At 42.5% G+C, this 15743-nt stretch overlaps 1 protein-coding gene across 3 annotated transcripts in view; it reads left to right on the forward strand.

Moving 5' to 3' along the window:
- bcar3 (BCAR3 adaptor protein, NSP family member) overlaps positions 1–12770 on the forward strand; it is a 53941-nt gene extending 41171 nt beyond the window's left edge. For all 3 annotated transcript variants that reach the window (XM_079574527.1, XM_079574528.1, XM_079574529.1), the window contains 13 exons: positions 7241–7369; positions 8381–8506; positions 8583–8699; positions 8844–9076; positions 9424–9524; positions 9617–9739; positions 10064–10288; positions 10754–11316; positions 11424–11539; positions 11657–11828; positions 11904–12015; positions 12190–12393; positions 12485–12770. In XM_079574527.1, coding sequence (XP_079430653.1) covers positions 7241–7369; positions 8381–8506; positions 8583–8699; positions 8844–9076; positions 9424–9524; positions 9617–9739; positions 10064–10288; positions 10754–11316; positions 11424–11539; positions 11657–11828; positions 11904–12015; positions 12190–12393; positions 12485–12663 — 2400 coding nt within the window. In that variant the 3' untranslated portion in view covers positions 12664–12770. The remainder of the gene's footprint in view (positions 1–7240; positions 7370–8380; positions 8507–8582; positions 8700–8843; positions 9077–9423; positions 9525–9616; positions 9740–10063; positions 10289–10753; positions 11317–11423; positions 11540–11656; positions 11829–11903; positions 12016–12189; positions 12394–12484) is intronic.
- The last annotated feature ends 2973 nt before the right edge of the window (positions 12771–15743 follow it).

The following is a 15743-nucleotide window of genomic DNA, read 5'->3' on the forward strand; positions in this document are numbered from 1 at the left end:
AGCTGCTTTATAAATCATGTGCTGTCAGGACCCTTAACTAAACATAAACGATATCTTGTCAAAAGTTGTAATGGACCATATTGGCAACTTTGACAGCTCTTTCATGGTCAAGTGCCTGCTGCCGTATGTCACCTTATGTTCTTTTCTCATTGCTTCTCTTCTTCCCTTTTCTCCAAATGCACTTGCACACCGGCATTGATTCATTCCGACACATTATTGCCTGTTTTTTTTTGCTGTATTTCTCGCTAACTTGTTCCTATATGAGACAGCTGGGACTTGGGGATGGAGCATATTGAGCCGTGTGGAGAACAACACCTCCCTGACAGAGTAATCTAATGAGAGTGAATGGTCGTCCTCTTCCCCTCTGCTGCGTGTGTGAGCCGAACACTGGCCTTTTATTATGGGTCCCAGGCGCTCCCATAAATGACCAGTGTGTGACTGGCTTGTCTGTGTGCACCGCAGTGAGATATATGGCGGGTCCCATCCATAAAGAGGGGAGCCCCATGCACAGATAGTGGCGGAGGTATAGCAGGATGGGACAAACGTGATAAATGGGCAACTTGTGCGGGTTTCCATAGTGACGTATGAGGGATGGTAAAGAGAGTGAGAGACTGGGGAGAGAAGGGCAGAGTCCCAAAATAAGTTTATTTTTGCAAGGCTTGTGAGAAAGTGTGTTGGAACGAGACTGAGACAAATGACATTGCACAAATATGCTTTTCTTTAATGGCGGGGAAATGTGCGCAGTAAAGTTGTGCCAATACTGCATGAGTCGTGTTTGTGTTTAAGTTTCAAGTTTCGGAAATTGAGTGTTTTGCTTGGACGTCAAACTCAAGAGCAGAAGTCGAGGCCTGAGGGCCAGATGCGGCCCTCCAACTGATCTAATCTGGCCCATAGACAACAAATGAATGTTTTATGATTCATGATTTATTATCGTTCCTTCACTTCAATCCAAGAAGTGTATGCAGTGACTAAGCCGGACATGGTGGATATTTATATGTGGTGGTAAAATAGTGTCACAGAAGCCGACTAGCCTATAAAAAAAAAATCTGGTTACCCCCAGAAATATATGTGAACAGCCCTGCTTTAGAGTCAAACCAAACACAAAAACGGGCGTCACACCAGATCAACAGATGGAGCAGAGTGAGCGAACGGGCGTACGCTGGAGGCAGTGCCAACAGGAGCATCAAGGGCACTGCTCCTTGTATCCACTTTTATCTCCCTATTGACATTCAGCGAGGGCAAAACACTCCTTAAATGTCACTGTAAACCCCTCTTGACCTTCAAGATCAGCACGATTAAGATGAATTCTGAACGGAAAGAGAAGCAGCGTAAGCGAAAACAGAAACAGGACTCGTTTTTCATCATCCAGACATGATGTCACACGAAATGATGGTTCAGAGTTCAAGCTAAACACAATCTCCACAGTGAGTGCAGGACACACATGCCTCTACAGGATATTTGGTCTGGAAACACAAAATTATTATTCCGTAAATGCACTTACCGACTAACTTGCTGCTTGTACAAGTAAAACAATCTTACAGTCAAAACACACAGTAACAGAGTGATAACTATGAATACATTGATTAAGCTGTACTACTTTGTGCTTTAGTGCTAATGGTCAACAGAGATGCTTAGTCTGTGTGTAGTCAAATATTTTGATAGTAAATAGCTTTATATATGACATTAAAATGGATGAAACTAAAATGTATCTCTTTTTTTAGTACATTTCAATGATAAACCTAATTAAACATAATGTAAGTGTGCCCCAGATAGGAGATAGTCCCGACTGCCCATAGGAACACGAGGCATCTGCTTGTAAACAGGAAAGGAGTGGACCATGTTCTGGTGAATTTGTGAGACTGCTTTGATCATCCCAGCACACCTCAGGGACAGACCCGATTTTATCACTGTTCCCGGTCAGGAAATGCAATATTTTCTGAGCATTACCCGCAATTTCATAAGCTCTTTTGAGGATGTAGGAAAAAAGCCTGGTTCCCCTCCATGTGCCTGCTCTTTGAGAGGACTTTGACAGTTCGCGTTGAGTTTGTCAGATGCATCTTCACTTTTTTGGGAAGAAGAAGTCAGTTAATGAGCAGTGCGAAAGATTCGAAGACATTTGAATAACTAGATTTCTGAAATACAGTATTGTCTGTCGTAGCATTATGGTGCGAGGAGAAGCCAAATAATCAAGCTATGCAGAATCCAATAAAACATGAATATCTTGCCTCAAGAAGTAATTAGTCATTATCTGTGTAGAAGCTTGAGCAAATGTCTAATATTGACAAGAAATAAATAATTCAACTTGTTCAAAGCAGAGTAACAAGCATGTCTTGTTCTTTTGTGCCCTGGTGAAATAATGTTGACATAATCTGAAGTCAGGAGGGTATTTGAAAGAACAACATTGGGTACGTCTCTGTCATATTAGAGAGTGCATTGGATTAGGTTGTGTGCACACTTACAAGAGGAGGCATCGGAGTCATAAAGCTAAAAGGTTCTCCATTCATCGCGTCAGGGGACACTAAGGACAAAGAGCTTACTCCAGTGTTGCTTCTGATTGGTCAACTGCAGCTAAGGCTGGGTGGTCAGACAGAACCACAGCTTTGAAAAGTGACTTCCTGGAGTTAATTTTCCATAATAACTTTAGTAAATCCAGAGAAAAGAGAAGTAAGTAATAATTTACCTATAATAATATCGGTAAAACAAGACCATATCCCCATATAGGTCTGCTCATCGGCTGTATGAAAGTCAGGTTTGAAATGAGGTAGTCCATCTCTCCTGCCTAAATGAATGTCACTTCTTTCTTAATGGCAAACGAAGAGGGCCCGGGAGGACAGTAAAATCAATGCAGATGAGCCCGGGACGTGTCGGAGCAGCGCTCGGTCCAATTGTGCTTTAGTTGGATACTTCACATTGACTTGTCCCGCCATAACACTACCCTTCACCTCAGCTCAAGATCAGCCAAAGTAAGGGACTCCAAAAGGTGACTTTGCATACAAGATAAGTGCACACAGTTGGACACGTAGTGCGTGGTGTCAGGGTGGATAGAGTCGTTTTGTTGGTAGCGCTTTATTATAAGGGTACATGAATTCATGCATGAATTAATCATGACTCCATGAATTAATTCATTATGAATTCATGTGAGGTCATGATGTTTCATGATGAAATACTTATTTCACACTGTTAATTCAGGTAATGAACTCATTAATCATACTGATTAATTTATCGTGCTCATGATGAATTCTTTGTTGTCATGACTTCATTATGAATGTGCCCCTTAAAATGAAGCTTCGCAGCTTTGATAACATGAATATAGGCTTACAGCTGTGTGCTTAATCAACATAAAAAGAATTAATAATAATAATGCATTGGATTTATATAGCGCTTTTCTGAACACTCCTGTATATCGCATTATTCATTCACTAGATAGTCAGTGGTACTAAACTCGTGCTGTAGCTACAGCTGCCCTAGGGTAGACTGACAAAAGTGAGGCTACCAATTTGCACCATTGGTGCAACCACCATCACACGTTCACTGTTACACTACATTCTCACATGTAAGGTGAGTAAAGTGTCTTGCCCACGGACACAACGGCAGAGTGCACATGTGGGAGCCTTGATTCGAACCCCCAACCTATTTGCTAGTATGTTTATACACGTTATCAAAGCTGCAACGCTTAATTTTAAGGGGCAGCTAATCATGAGATCATTTTTAGTTGCAAGTTTATACAAAGTTTGGTTCTTGCCACAGTTTGTTTCTTCTGCACAAGAATTTATCCTGATCATGATAAATTAATCGTTATCGTGAATGAGTTCATTGCCTGAATTAACCATGTCAATTCATGGGAATTTCATCATGAAGCATCATGACTTCACATGTATTCATAGTAAATTAATTCATGAAGTCATGATGAATTCATGTATCCTTATCATAAAGCGTTACCGTTTTGTTTGATTACTGTGCTTGTAAGGACACAGTGGCAGTATGCATGTATTACAGTTTTATTTATGCGTCTCAGCACTGTTCACTGAGTCCATGGATTTTTAACAGCTGTCCCTCTTTGTATATTAAAACAATTTGCCCTGAGTGAGGAAAAGTGAGAAATTGCTGTCATCTAATTCCCAATGTGCTCCCCTGACATCATTAGTTACTGCCATATAAGCTCCAGTCAACCTTAGAACCCGGGGAGAAATGGAAAAGAATCATTTGTGGCTAAAATATTTTAAGTACATCTTTGCCCCTGACTCAAAAGTTTTGCCATCTAATTCCACGGTCACTATTTTCTTATGACAGTGTGTGACTCTTCTTGCTTCTTCATGAAACCAAGAGTAAACATGAGCTCACTTTAAGCCTGTGTGAATGACAGAGGAGTGCAAGGATCTTAGCGGTGATTGCGGCCGCTGCGCTCCAGAATGACATCATCTTGCAGAGCGCTATAAAACATGGACCAGTATAAGAGTGACAGACCACCATTCTCTATTTATTCCCTTCACGGTCTTTCTTTAATATTGTGTTTGCCTGCCTGATATACATAACCCATTCATTTCTCCCTTGTGCTGTTGTTACTGTGTCTGTTGCCTTTCACTGCTCTGTCCATCATTTCTGCTGGCATGGTGACAGCAGATGTAAAAAGCACAGTCAGGCCTTTACTGTGGTACAATAAATGCGATCGATAACAATAAAAGGGAATTCTTATGAATATTAATGGTATTGTATTAAAGGCACTCATCAATTCAGTGACATGTATTTGAGACTACAGCCTTGCTTTGGACTGAGAGGCTGTTATGTTATTTATTACACACATATTTTCAGTCTGAATAATACAGTTAATGAATGTTAACTCATGACATGACTCAAGTATAGTTGCAGCAATGATGCTCAGCTTTGTATAACAAATGATAACATCCAAAGTGCTGTACACAATAATAATCTGGCCCTCGGGCATAGAATCTCTGGCCCTCAAACTGAGTTTAAGAATATTATTTCATAAATCAGGGATCAAATACTTTTTAAACTACTATAAAAATGCAGAAAATACGGTCAATTCTGTTAAAATGTCCTCACAAAACAGCCAATAGGGTCTTAATATTAAGTGCAGCGTTGTCATTTGTAGAAATGTTGCTTTACTTTGTGCTACAATTGGGAGAGTTTCGGCCCCTGGTGTTTTGTCAATAAGAAAATGAGCTCTTCTCCAAGCAAACTAGCCTACCCCTGCTATAGGGCCAATAAAGTTGTGCATAACCTAAATCCTTGCCCTTATTTCGCTTTGGATAAGTGTTGATGGGAAAGATACCCAAAGTTTATGAGCAAAATAATTTAATTTCAGATTAGTAAAATGTTGAGGAAAAATAAAATATGAGACAAAATGTGTTCACTCTGAGTGTGACATAGGTCCAGGAAATCAGTAACATTGCACGATAAGCCAAGTACCAAGTGTCTCACATTGAAGAAGTCAGCACAGGAAGTAATTTGTTTGAATAAGTTGGGTTAAGATGTTTAGGTCTTATAATTAGGCCACTATAAAAGTCTGTCCTTCATAGATAGTTTACTTAAGCCTTAGAAATGATGCTGTTGCATCAGCTATTGCTGTTACTATAGTTTGTTGTTTAGAGGAAATAATGACACTTGCTCTTTACTGTTTGGACCAAGATGAAACTCGAGCTGAGCATTTCTTGTCACACACAGAGACACCGAGACTCAGGGCAAAGAGGTCTATTGTAATGTCTTTGGAGGGAGACATTAGGACCATATCCAGCCTGTAATGTAGCATGAAAGGGTTTCAGTTTCATGAGGAATCATTGGCTTATTTCCAATTATGTCCAGTTTATGAATCAATAATACATGTAAGTGCATGCTCTAACAGCTGAGATATCTGTCTAAAATGACTCACAAAGACATCATGTTCATGGATAAATGATAACTGCCAATGTTGGAAGAAGTGTGATGAATCACAATTTACAACAGGGTTATACTTTTTCAAAGGAACCTTTGTTTCTGACTCCTACCATTACTAGTACTTTTTTGTAGGGACCTGTTGTTTGCCTGGGAATCGCACTTACGCACTCTAGTGGACTGGGCCACACCTTCTAAAGAAAACGATAACTGCTTTCACTATTTTAATCTTGTAACCAGTGTCAAAGCTGCAGCTTTTACCACTGATGTTTACTTCATATCTGAAGACACACACACAGCATCATGTTTATTCAATCCTAAAACACATTCTGACCTTACCTTGATCTTTTTCAAAACTTTTCTACTTTGCTGGCATTTCTTATACACTAGCAGGGAATTCATTACTGAAAAGTGTCACTGGAAAGTCACAACAGAGAACCTTTAAATCAGAAGTTGCCAGACCAGTCCGAATGCGATGAGCTGAAGAAAATGGTTGCGTCACATGCATGCGTCAGGGGAAGGTGTGGATGGAGGCAGGTCTGGGCTGTCGGGCCGCTCAAAATACAGGTCGAGAAGCATGTGAGACTGACAGGAATATTACAAGGGAATGGGACTCTGTTGGGGCGAGAGGGGGGGGGGGGGGGGGGGGGGGGGGGGCATGTTGTGAAGAGTGTTTAGAGTTTGAAGTTTGGTATGAACGTAGATCTGTGGAGTGATGCAGAGACCCAGCAGTTGCGAAGTAAGTCTGTCTTGTAGGAAACTTGTGAAGGGATTACTGATAATGCTCATTTCTCTTTAGGTCACTTTGCAGATCATTCATAGGCTTGCTTCCATATGCCACACAGTCTGTCTTTTGTGACCTTTCAGTTTGATGGATATTTGTGTTTTTTATTATTGATACAGTAAATGTTTGTCTGGCAGTTGCAGAATGATTAGTTTCAATACAATACTATGATGATGTTAACAGTTATAAGATATTGGGACATATTAACCCTTTTATCATAGCTGCTGCATGCGTAAATTCATTCTCTATATACTCTCATACCCTTGAAGTAGTTTTATAATTTTATTTTTAATATTATTTAAGTAAACAGTATTGTGTAAGGTACAAAAACAAAGCCATTGAACCTGAGTGGATGAACTGGACATGCTGTTCTTGAAGTTGATGCTGTAACAGAGGAGTGACCTTAATGTACAATGTGTCTTAGATTATATTCTAAAAATAGGGACGATAGAAGTGAACTTCATTCAGACATAATTTGTTTGTTTTCACCAATTATGGGTTAGAATTGCCCCCCAGAAAAGCCTGATCTCCAGAAAAAATCGTTACGGTTTCTTCATTTCATTGCAGTTCTCGAGGGATCAGTTCATTCTGGACTGTCCTCCAGAGAAGCTGCGTCGAGAGCTGGAGGAGGAGCTGAAGATGAACGGTGATGAGCCCCGGAGCCACGCATGGTACCACGGGGCCATACCACGACAGGTACCACCCCGCATACTATACTATACTACCAAAGTATTTAGCACTCACTAGTCCCTCCCTCTGCTGCACCACAGGGAAACTTGTCCAACCAGATCACCTGTCATTAGTGTTTACAGCAGGACATAATGGCACTGGGCAAAAGCCTCTCCTCAGAGCACATGGAGAAGCAAAGTGGGAACAAAAGACAGTGTTGAGACTGTGCTTTTCTTTGTCATGTACATAATAAATTCAAATGAGAATGGCTGCGTTGTTCACTCTTGTAACTATGATTTTTCTTCACAGTCCTGTGCATTTAGGAAGCGACTACTTAGTAGTTAATCTACACTAACATTACACTAAATGAGTTTTAGTGCAAATGACTATGGCAGGAGTCAATTGCACTTTTTTATGAGTGCAACACCGGGTCGGGGCAAATCTCCCATTCGTGCAGCCTGAGAGACAGACAGTATTTAGAGCGAGGGGAGGAGGGAGCCCGTTCGCAGTCTGTGTAAGCCCACTAAGATCTAATCAGTTTTAATAAGCTGCTTCCTCTGACTAAACCAAACCATTATATACTGTACAAACACATACTTAATTAAAGTCTGTGAGACACAGAGCAATGGCTGTGAGGAGAAACTGGCCTCTTCAACATATCTGTACAATTTATCCAGTGTTAACTGTTAACTAAGTGCCTGACCTGGTTTTAATTGTACATTGATTCAATCAATCAATCAACATGTTTTTTTCACTTCTGTTTTAGCAAGTGCCATTCAGAACAAAGCTTTGTTTATGTGACAAAGACTATAAGCTCAAAGCTCTGCTTAACAAAAAACCTCTGTTTAGGAAATCAAGTCAAAAGTGACTGGACCAACACCAAAAATAATAAATCTGTGACACAATTTGTGGCCACTTGTTTTTTACAGTCAGGGCTCCCCATTCACAAAGGACTATGCACAGAACCAAATGTTAAAGTAAAAACAAGCCTTAAATTAGTAAAATTTGCGCTGTTAAATATAGTTTTTTTTTTTTAAGGTCGCGGAAAACCTGGTGCAGAGGGACGGAGACTTCCTGGTTCGTGATTCGCTGTCTAGTCCAGGGAGTTTCGTTCTGACCTGCCAATGGCGAAATGCCGCTCAGCACTTTAAAGTTAATAAGAGGGTAAAGCACTAGCCTATGAAACTATATACTGTTTTTAAGTGGTGCTCTTCTGGTAACGCGCTTTCTCCGTGTGAAGGTTGTGATGCTGAATGAAGCTTACTCCAGAGTCGAGTATCGGCTGGATAAAGAAGGTTTTGACAGTGTCCCTGCACTTATCAGATACTACGTCGGCAATAGAAAGCCAGTGTCACAGGTAGGACATACCCTGTTTTAGTTGAGGTTTGTAGAGTTTGAGCATTTTGAATCTCTTAATGTGCTTAACATGTGGTAGGGCTGACAAATAGCGCCTAAAAGAATCGATATCAAGTAAACTTTAAATTACATGTGTTTTCTCCAGGTGGTTGGAGCCATTATCTTTCAACCCATCAACCGAGCACTGCCTCTTCGCTGCTTAGAGGAGAAGTATGGCCTGTCCAGTCACCACAAAGAGGCCGCACTCACGGCGCAGGAGAAGAGGAACCAGAAGCGCCTCAGCCTGAATATCACCAACGGGCACCCTCATGACAAACACAACATGCACGATGTCTCACCGTGCCAGGACAATGGGCTGATGAGAGGACAGCAGCTCAGGTCAGGGACATGCAGCGCTACACGGATAACACGGTTCATGGGGCCGGGATGTGCAAAACAAAACAAATCTGAGGTTATTAGTCACTTTCAGAACATGACTCTTCACCCTGAGCTGTTTATCCTTCAGGCAGAATACTGAATCCATAATAAATGAGAGCCGGAGGGTAAGACTGGTAGAAGCGGTTACAACACTTGTACACATGTTCAAATCAGTTTCTGTTTAAATACTTGGAAATTCCAGCAATCCCAAAATCTGAGCCACTTGTTTTCCTGATACTGACTCAATGCATAATGCTGTATTTTTTTCCGACTTTATCTTAAAATCGCTGTTTATGTGACGTGATCAGGTTGAAAGATCGCTGTGGCAGTCAACCAGCCAGCCTAAATCAGATCCTGGAAAGGCGGCGCCCGCTGAAGGCACACCAGTCAGAAAGCTTTTTACCTCTGGGTGAGGAGCGTGATCATATTATATCTGTAACAGGTTTCGTCACGCACAGGCTATTGTATCGAAACTAATTTGCTTTTCCTCTTTGACATCAGGTTGCAAACCAGTTCAGTCTCCCGACACTCAACCCCCCAGCCCAAACCCCAAGTCCCCGGTGTTTCGGACGGGAAGCGAACCAGTTCTTAGTCCCACTGTCCTGCGGAGGGCAACAGAGACAGGTGAGCGTCCTCTGAAATATAAACATCCTCTCATACAGGTGAAGAGGTGAGCACCAGCAGGACTATGGCCACATACAGTATTAGTCTTTGTGACAGTGATAGAGCCTGAAGTCCAATCAGGGCCACACATCGCCTTGTGTGACCTCTGCTCCCATTGCAATGTAGGTCTGTCCGCGTGTGTCAATAGCCGAGCCTGGATCAGTCAAAGGGAAATAGATTTTTTACAGTGAGCCTATCCAGTGTTGCTGCAGCTTAACTTAAACACGTGAATTAAAACTTGAACATCACCCTGTTCCACTGTGACGTTTCTTTCTTTCTATTTAGCCCAGGCCATCCGAGGCTCTGACAGTCAGCTGTGCCCTAAACCTCCCCCTAAACCCAGCAAGGTGCTCCTGTCCCGTCTCCCTCGCTCCCCTGGCCTGCAGCCCTTACCCCCGCCCAATTGCAGCTCCAGCCAATCACAATCCTGCACCACTGGATCCTCTTGCACCGCACCTTCTACAGATTCACTCTGCCTCGACACTCCCAGCTCGACTTGGAGGAGCGCAGGTAAGCTCAGACGTAAGTTAGTGTGACAACTGTTTTATGTCCGTGGTTCAGGAACTTTTTTGTATTCATGTTTTGATACTGTATGCTGGTGTACATATTAGGGATATAACATGACTGCTCAGCTCTGTTCGCTGTCGTCTTTTTCCTTTGTGCTTTCTTTGTTGATTAACAGCGCTAGAACAGTGGCAAAACAGTGGCAGCGGTGCGTATTTCAGTAGGTGGAGATAGAATTTGGACGTAATCAAATGTTCTTGTTTTGTGAGGACTCTTGAAACAGCAACAAATTAAGTATTACAGTAAAAAAGTTGATTGTTAATGATCGAGCAATGTTTCTGAGATGATAAAAAAATGCGAAGCTGCTCCACAACTGAACCTTCAACTTCTTAAACACTATTGTTGCTTGTCCTCCTGTTGTACATTAAATTAATATTGTACATTTATCCACATCTCTCTCATCCGACATAGCTTGTACAGGAGCGCGGCCGCATTACCTCCTCCTTCCTCCAGACGCCTCAGAAGTTGTCCACCCTGAACTGGACACTCTAATGGGACAGACAGAACATAGACAGCCAAGCCCTGCAGACTTCCGCTCCCACAGCCCGCTAAGATGTCCCAACACATACTCTTCTAACGGCTCTATGGACAACCTCCCCGTCCCCTGCAGTTACGTGGACAGACTCTCCCAAGATGGCCACATCTACGCGGAGAATGACATGGACGGACAGAGGAGAGGGCTGGACAGGAGCTCGTATCACAATGCCATCGCCGCGCTGGAGAACACCAGTGAGGACGAGGAGTACGACCCGGGGAAGGCGGAGGAGCAGGAGTACGAGAACGACAGCACGTGCAGTTTTCAGAGGCCGGTGATGGAGATGGAGTCAGCGTTTAAGCCAAATGCATTCGACACACGTCTGCTGCCAGAGGTGAACAAACCCCTGGAGATGTCGGTCCTGAAGCGGTCCAAAGAACTGCTGCTGAGTCATGACCATCACAGCATCGCCAGGCACCTGCTCATGGCCGACTGCCAGGTAGCTAATCTCTTTGTTTTTTACTCGTTCAGCTGCAAATCTTCATGCATGCACACACCAAACTTGGTCAACTTAACTGTATTCATCCTGTAACTGTATTGTTTCAGGTCGCCAGAATCCTTGGAGTGGCGGCAGAGGTGAAGAGTCGGATGGGTGTGGCCTCAGGTCTGGAGCTTGTGACTCTCCCACACGGTCAGCAACTGAGACTGGACCTGATGGAGAGGTATAAATACTACTCTACTGTTTCCAAAAGCTGCTACTACTTCTCCTTCTTGTATTGCTGTTTCCACTGCCACCAAAAGGCTTATGTGTGCCCTTTGCTTTGTTTTTTGCGTTACAGGCACCACACCCTTGCGATCGGAGTGGCCGTGGATATCCTGGGATGCACAGGCAGCGTGGAGGAGCGCGCGTCGACCGTGAATCGCATCATCCTCGTGGCGACGGAGCTGAAGGGCACAGTTGGAGACTTGTTTGCTTTCACTGCCCTGATGAAGGCCCTCGACATGCCTCAGGTAATTACCACAAAAACAAAAGGCGTTTCTGTGACGATCGGGAACAGCAGAGTTTTGACCTCTTTCCTTACGCAGATCACCCGATTAGAGGAGACGTGGACTGTTTTACGGAGGAACTTCACGCAAACAGCAATCGGTTACGAGAAAGTACTCAAGCCTTTTTACAAGAACCTGTACGAAGGCTCAGGTATGGAACAGGCCACAGCAAATAGATCAGTGACAATTAAAAGAGAATGTTCTGTATTTTTGTATTGTTGTCCTTGACTCTCCTTATGTCAGAAGAGAAAAATTACTTAAATATACTGAAGCCACCTGTAGCATGTTCAAAAAGATACTAAGCTCTCTGTTTTGTCCTCCATAGCCGCTCCTGGCAGTCTGATATGTGTCCCGCTACTGCTGCCCCTGCTGACTCTGATGGAGCGCCCACCTATGGGTCCTGAGGGGGCGGAGCTCTGGGAGACAAGCGACCACGGGTGCGACATTATGCTGCGCCACCTGGAGGCAGCTCGAGAAATGGCACAGAACTCCGAAAGCTACACCACGAATGCGCACCGGATTTTGCAAGGTATGGACGCAGAGCAGTTACAGACTTATGCGTAACCATGGCAACACAAAGCAACAATGGATTTTGCTTCTTCTTTTTTTCCTCCACTCAGGCTTTGAGGTCGACAAAGACTTACTGGAGGTGTTCAAGACGGACTTTCAGCTGCGCCTGCTCTGGGGAAGCCGGGGCGCCGCCGTCAACCAGTCAGACCGATACAACAAATTTAACCTCATCCTCACAGCGTTGTCACGGAAACTGGAGCCCCCGCCCAAAGCGCAGACGTTAATCTGACTACATGCAAAATGTGGACGAACAAAAGGGCACTAAGTTTAAAAAACATTGATGGAAAACACGCTGCTTTCCTGGGTGCACCAGTCGTGCTTAAGCCGATGAACCAGGTGCCCCGCAATGTGGAGCGAAACAGAGATATATGTAAGCTTTCTATAGGTCCAATGGAGCCACCTGGCATTTCATCCAAATTGGAACTGGATGAGGATTTGTACATTGTAATGAAAAGCAAAAACTGTTTTTAATACTATGGATTACATGGGCATTTGAGCAATAAAAGCATTACGAGTGACGGGAACTGATTCACTGCAATGCATTGTTATCATGTGAGATTATCCGGGGAGGGTCCGGACTTTTTCCAGTGGGGAGGGCCCATTTGGAGAGCTTTTCAAAGGTGGCGCCAGAGCGAGGCCAAATCATTAACCTCTCATCCCCCCACAAGCACACTTTCCTCAGTTCAACTTCACCCAAGTCTAAATCTTCTTGAAAAAATCATCAAAGAGCGACAAAAACGCAGCAAAACAGGCAACAAAACGGTGACAAAAAAAGTGGCAAAAACAGGTGATTGAAAACAACAAAAAGGGTACAAAAATACGATGGAAAATATGACAATGCGGCGATCATGCAAGGAAAAATCTTAAATCAGTTTTGCAGGTCTTAGCTTTCAAATGAGGCGTTGCACCATAAGGTTGTACGATCAAGTCAGGAAGCTTTCAGATTTATTTGTGTAAAGCTGGGGGGTAAGAGGTGAAGAAAAATGAGAATCATGGATAACTTACTTTTCAGCATTGTGCTAAACCCACATGCACAAGTCTGACTTTATTCATGGACATTTTCAAGTATGTGTAAGGACTTGGGACTATATCACAGTTGGATTACACTGCCTCGGCTCCTTCTGAGGCCCATCAGGATTCAGGATTTGCTTGTGCCATTTCATCTAGTCAACAAAGTATCTTACAAGAGGGCATGGTTTCTGCTGCACTTTTACAATTTCAGAGAATATGGTGATGTTTTGGTACGTGTATACTCCCCCCCTCCCCCCCCCCATTATGGCCAAAGGTAATTCAACTCACTGTAAAAATGAACTATCGATCTTCATGTGGTTAAAAACATCACGAAATACATTGTGTGTAAATTATTTTGCGTTAGCATGTTAATATTAAGATTGTACATATTTCATTGTAGCAGAGTGTAAAAAATATGGATGTATTTTAATGTTTATATTCTAAGCACCCGTGAAAAACACATTAATAATAAATATGTTGTATGAACTAAAAATGTGTCATGAGTGGAGCCCAAAAGATGATGCCAAATTATTTTTATTAGAACAATCGTTATATGAAAAAAAAAAAGCATTGTTCACAAAATTACATTCAAAGTAAGAAATGTGCACAAGAATGTTACTGCGATAGGCAATTAAAACATGTACAATGTAGACCGACATCTTCTGTGTTGGAAAATCAAAACGCGAGTAAAGGTAGTGATCAGTGAAGAGTGGAGGAGCTTGTTTGATCCTAAATTCTGTAGGGCATGGTAGTCTAGTTTTGCGATAAAGCTACATCTTCCACACAGTGATTGCACACGGGAAAACAAGTGTTTCATATGGCTACATTTGCTATATTATATCACTTGAGGTATTAACTGAAGAGTGAACTTGTCCTGGTAAATGTTTGAAAAGTTGTAGTGTTTTTTTGTCCAATGTAGTAAAAGATTAAAGTCATACATTTTAGTAGGTGAGAGTAGTGGTTGACAGGGTGGCCTCTGCAGCAAACAAATCCCAATCCCAGATGAAGGATTATCCATAGACAATGTTACAGAAAATCAGCTTGGGCCAGTCATTCAGCGCAACAATAAAGGGTCAACTGAGGACATGCCACCACTTTTCACCATTGACCAATCAGCAGCTTGGATTACATCGCAATAAAAGCTTATCTGCTTGTGTAAATGCTGTAGAATAAAAAGCATTTCTTAAAAGGGGGGTTTGTTTTAGTGAGTTTATGCCTTTTCACTGTTACAACACCAGAGTTACTTTATCACAGACGGTAAAGTCAGGCGGATGCAATATTGTAATACTTAACACTGTACATTTAAATAGACTGACAGATGGTGCTCATTGTATTAACAGTGCAACGTTGAATAGGATAGAAAACTCTTAAAGGGGGGGTATGATGCAAAATCGACTTTTTCAAGCTTTACATCATGTTATTGTGTCATTCCCTCATTGAAAACATGCCTGAAGTGTTGCCTTGGCACGTTCACGTATTTTTGAGTAATCTGTAAAAACTCTGATGGCAGCCATTTTAGAGATAGGTTTGCCTGAGTCCTCCTCGGAACGCCCCCACCTCCTGGAGACGCCTCCGAGCTTTCGTCACCAGCCGAGTAACCAACCACTGCTCCTCAGCAGAGCCCCCTCCCCACTGATGCCACAGACAGCGTGTGGAGGGGGCGTGTCGGAAAGAGTCAGAGGTTCTTAAAGAGACAGAGGCCTATTTCAAGACATTCACTACAGCCATTTTGAGGAGCAATTTTATACAAGGCAGTTATTCTAATTTAGTGCATTTACAGACCAACAGAAGGTTTGCTCATCATTGTAGTGTGATATAGACTAGTGCTATGTGATTTAAAAAAGCATAATACCCCCTCTTTAATAGGACAAACCGTTTAGTTTATGAGGGGCGAGTTGAGGGAAGAAAATGTAAAGGATTGACGCCATTTGAGTGAGGGAAGTCTCTTCAAGTAAATACTTATTACAGCATCATTCTGTACAGTTCACAGCTTTGTCCAATAAACCCCAGCTGCTCACATTAGAAATATACAGGACTAGTTTCACAAAAGTGGGAAAATAATTACTATTGATGAAAGAATGTGTGACGTGAAACTTTGGCTTGGGTAAGGCGCTAAAATGTTGCTACAAACAAGTAAAACCCTTTTGTGAAACGAACAAACTTTAGGGAATGTTTTTTTTTTCTGCTGCCAAAAGTAGCATCAAAAGGAAGCACATGTTGTGTTGAGTAACACAAGTGGTCAAATACAATAAAAGAGCTGAAAAGTCATGCAAAAGCAGGTAATTCCTTCTTACAAAA

Source organism: Gobius niger (genome assembly GCF_951799975.1).
Source record: "Gobius niger genome assembly, chromosome: 17".
In the NCBI taxonomy this organism is placed as follows: Eukaryota; Metazoa; Chordata; class Actinopteri; order Gobiiformes; family Gobiidae; genus Gobius; species Gobius niger.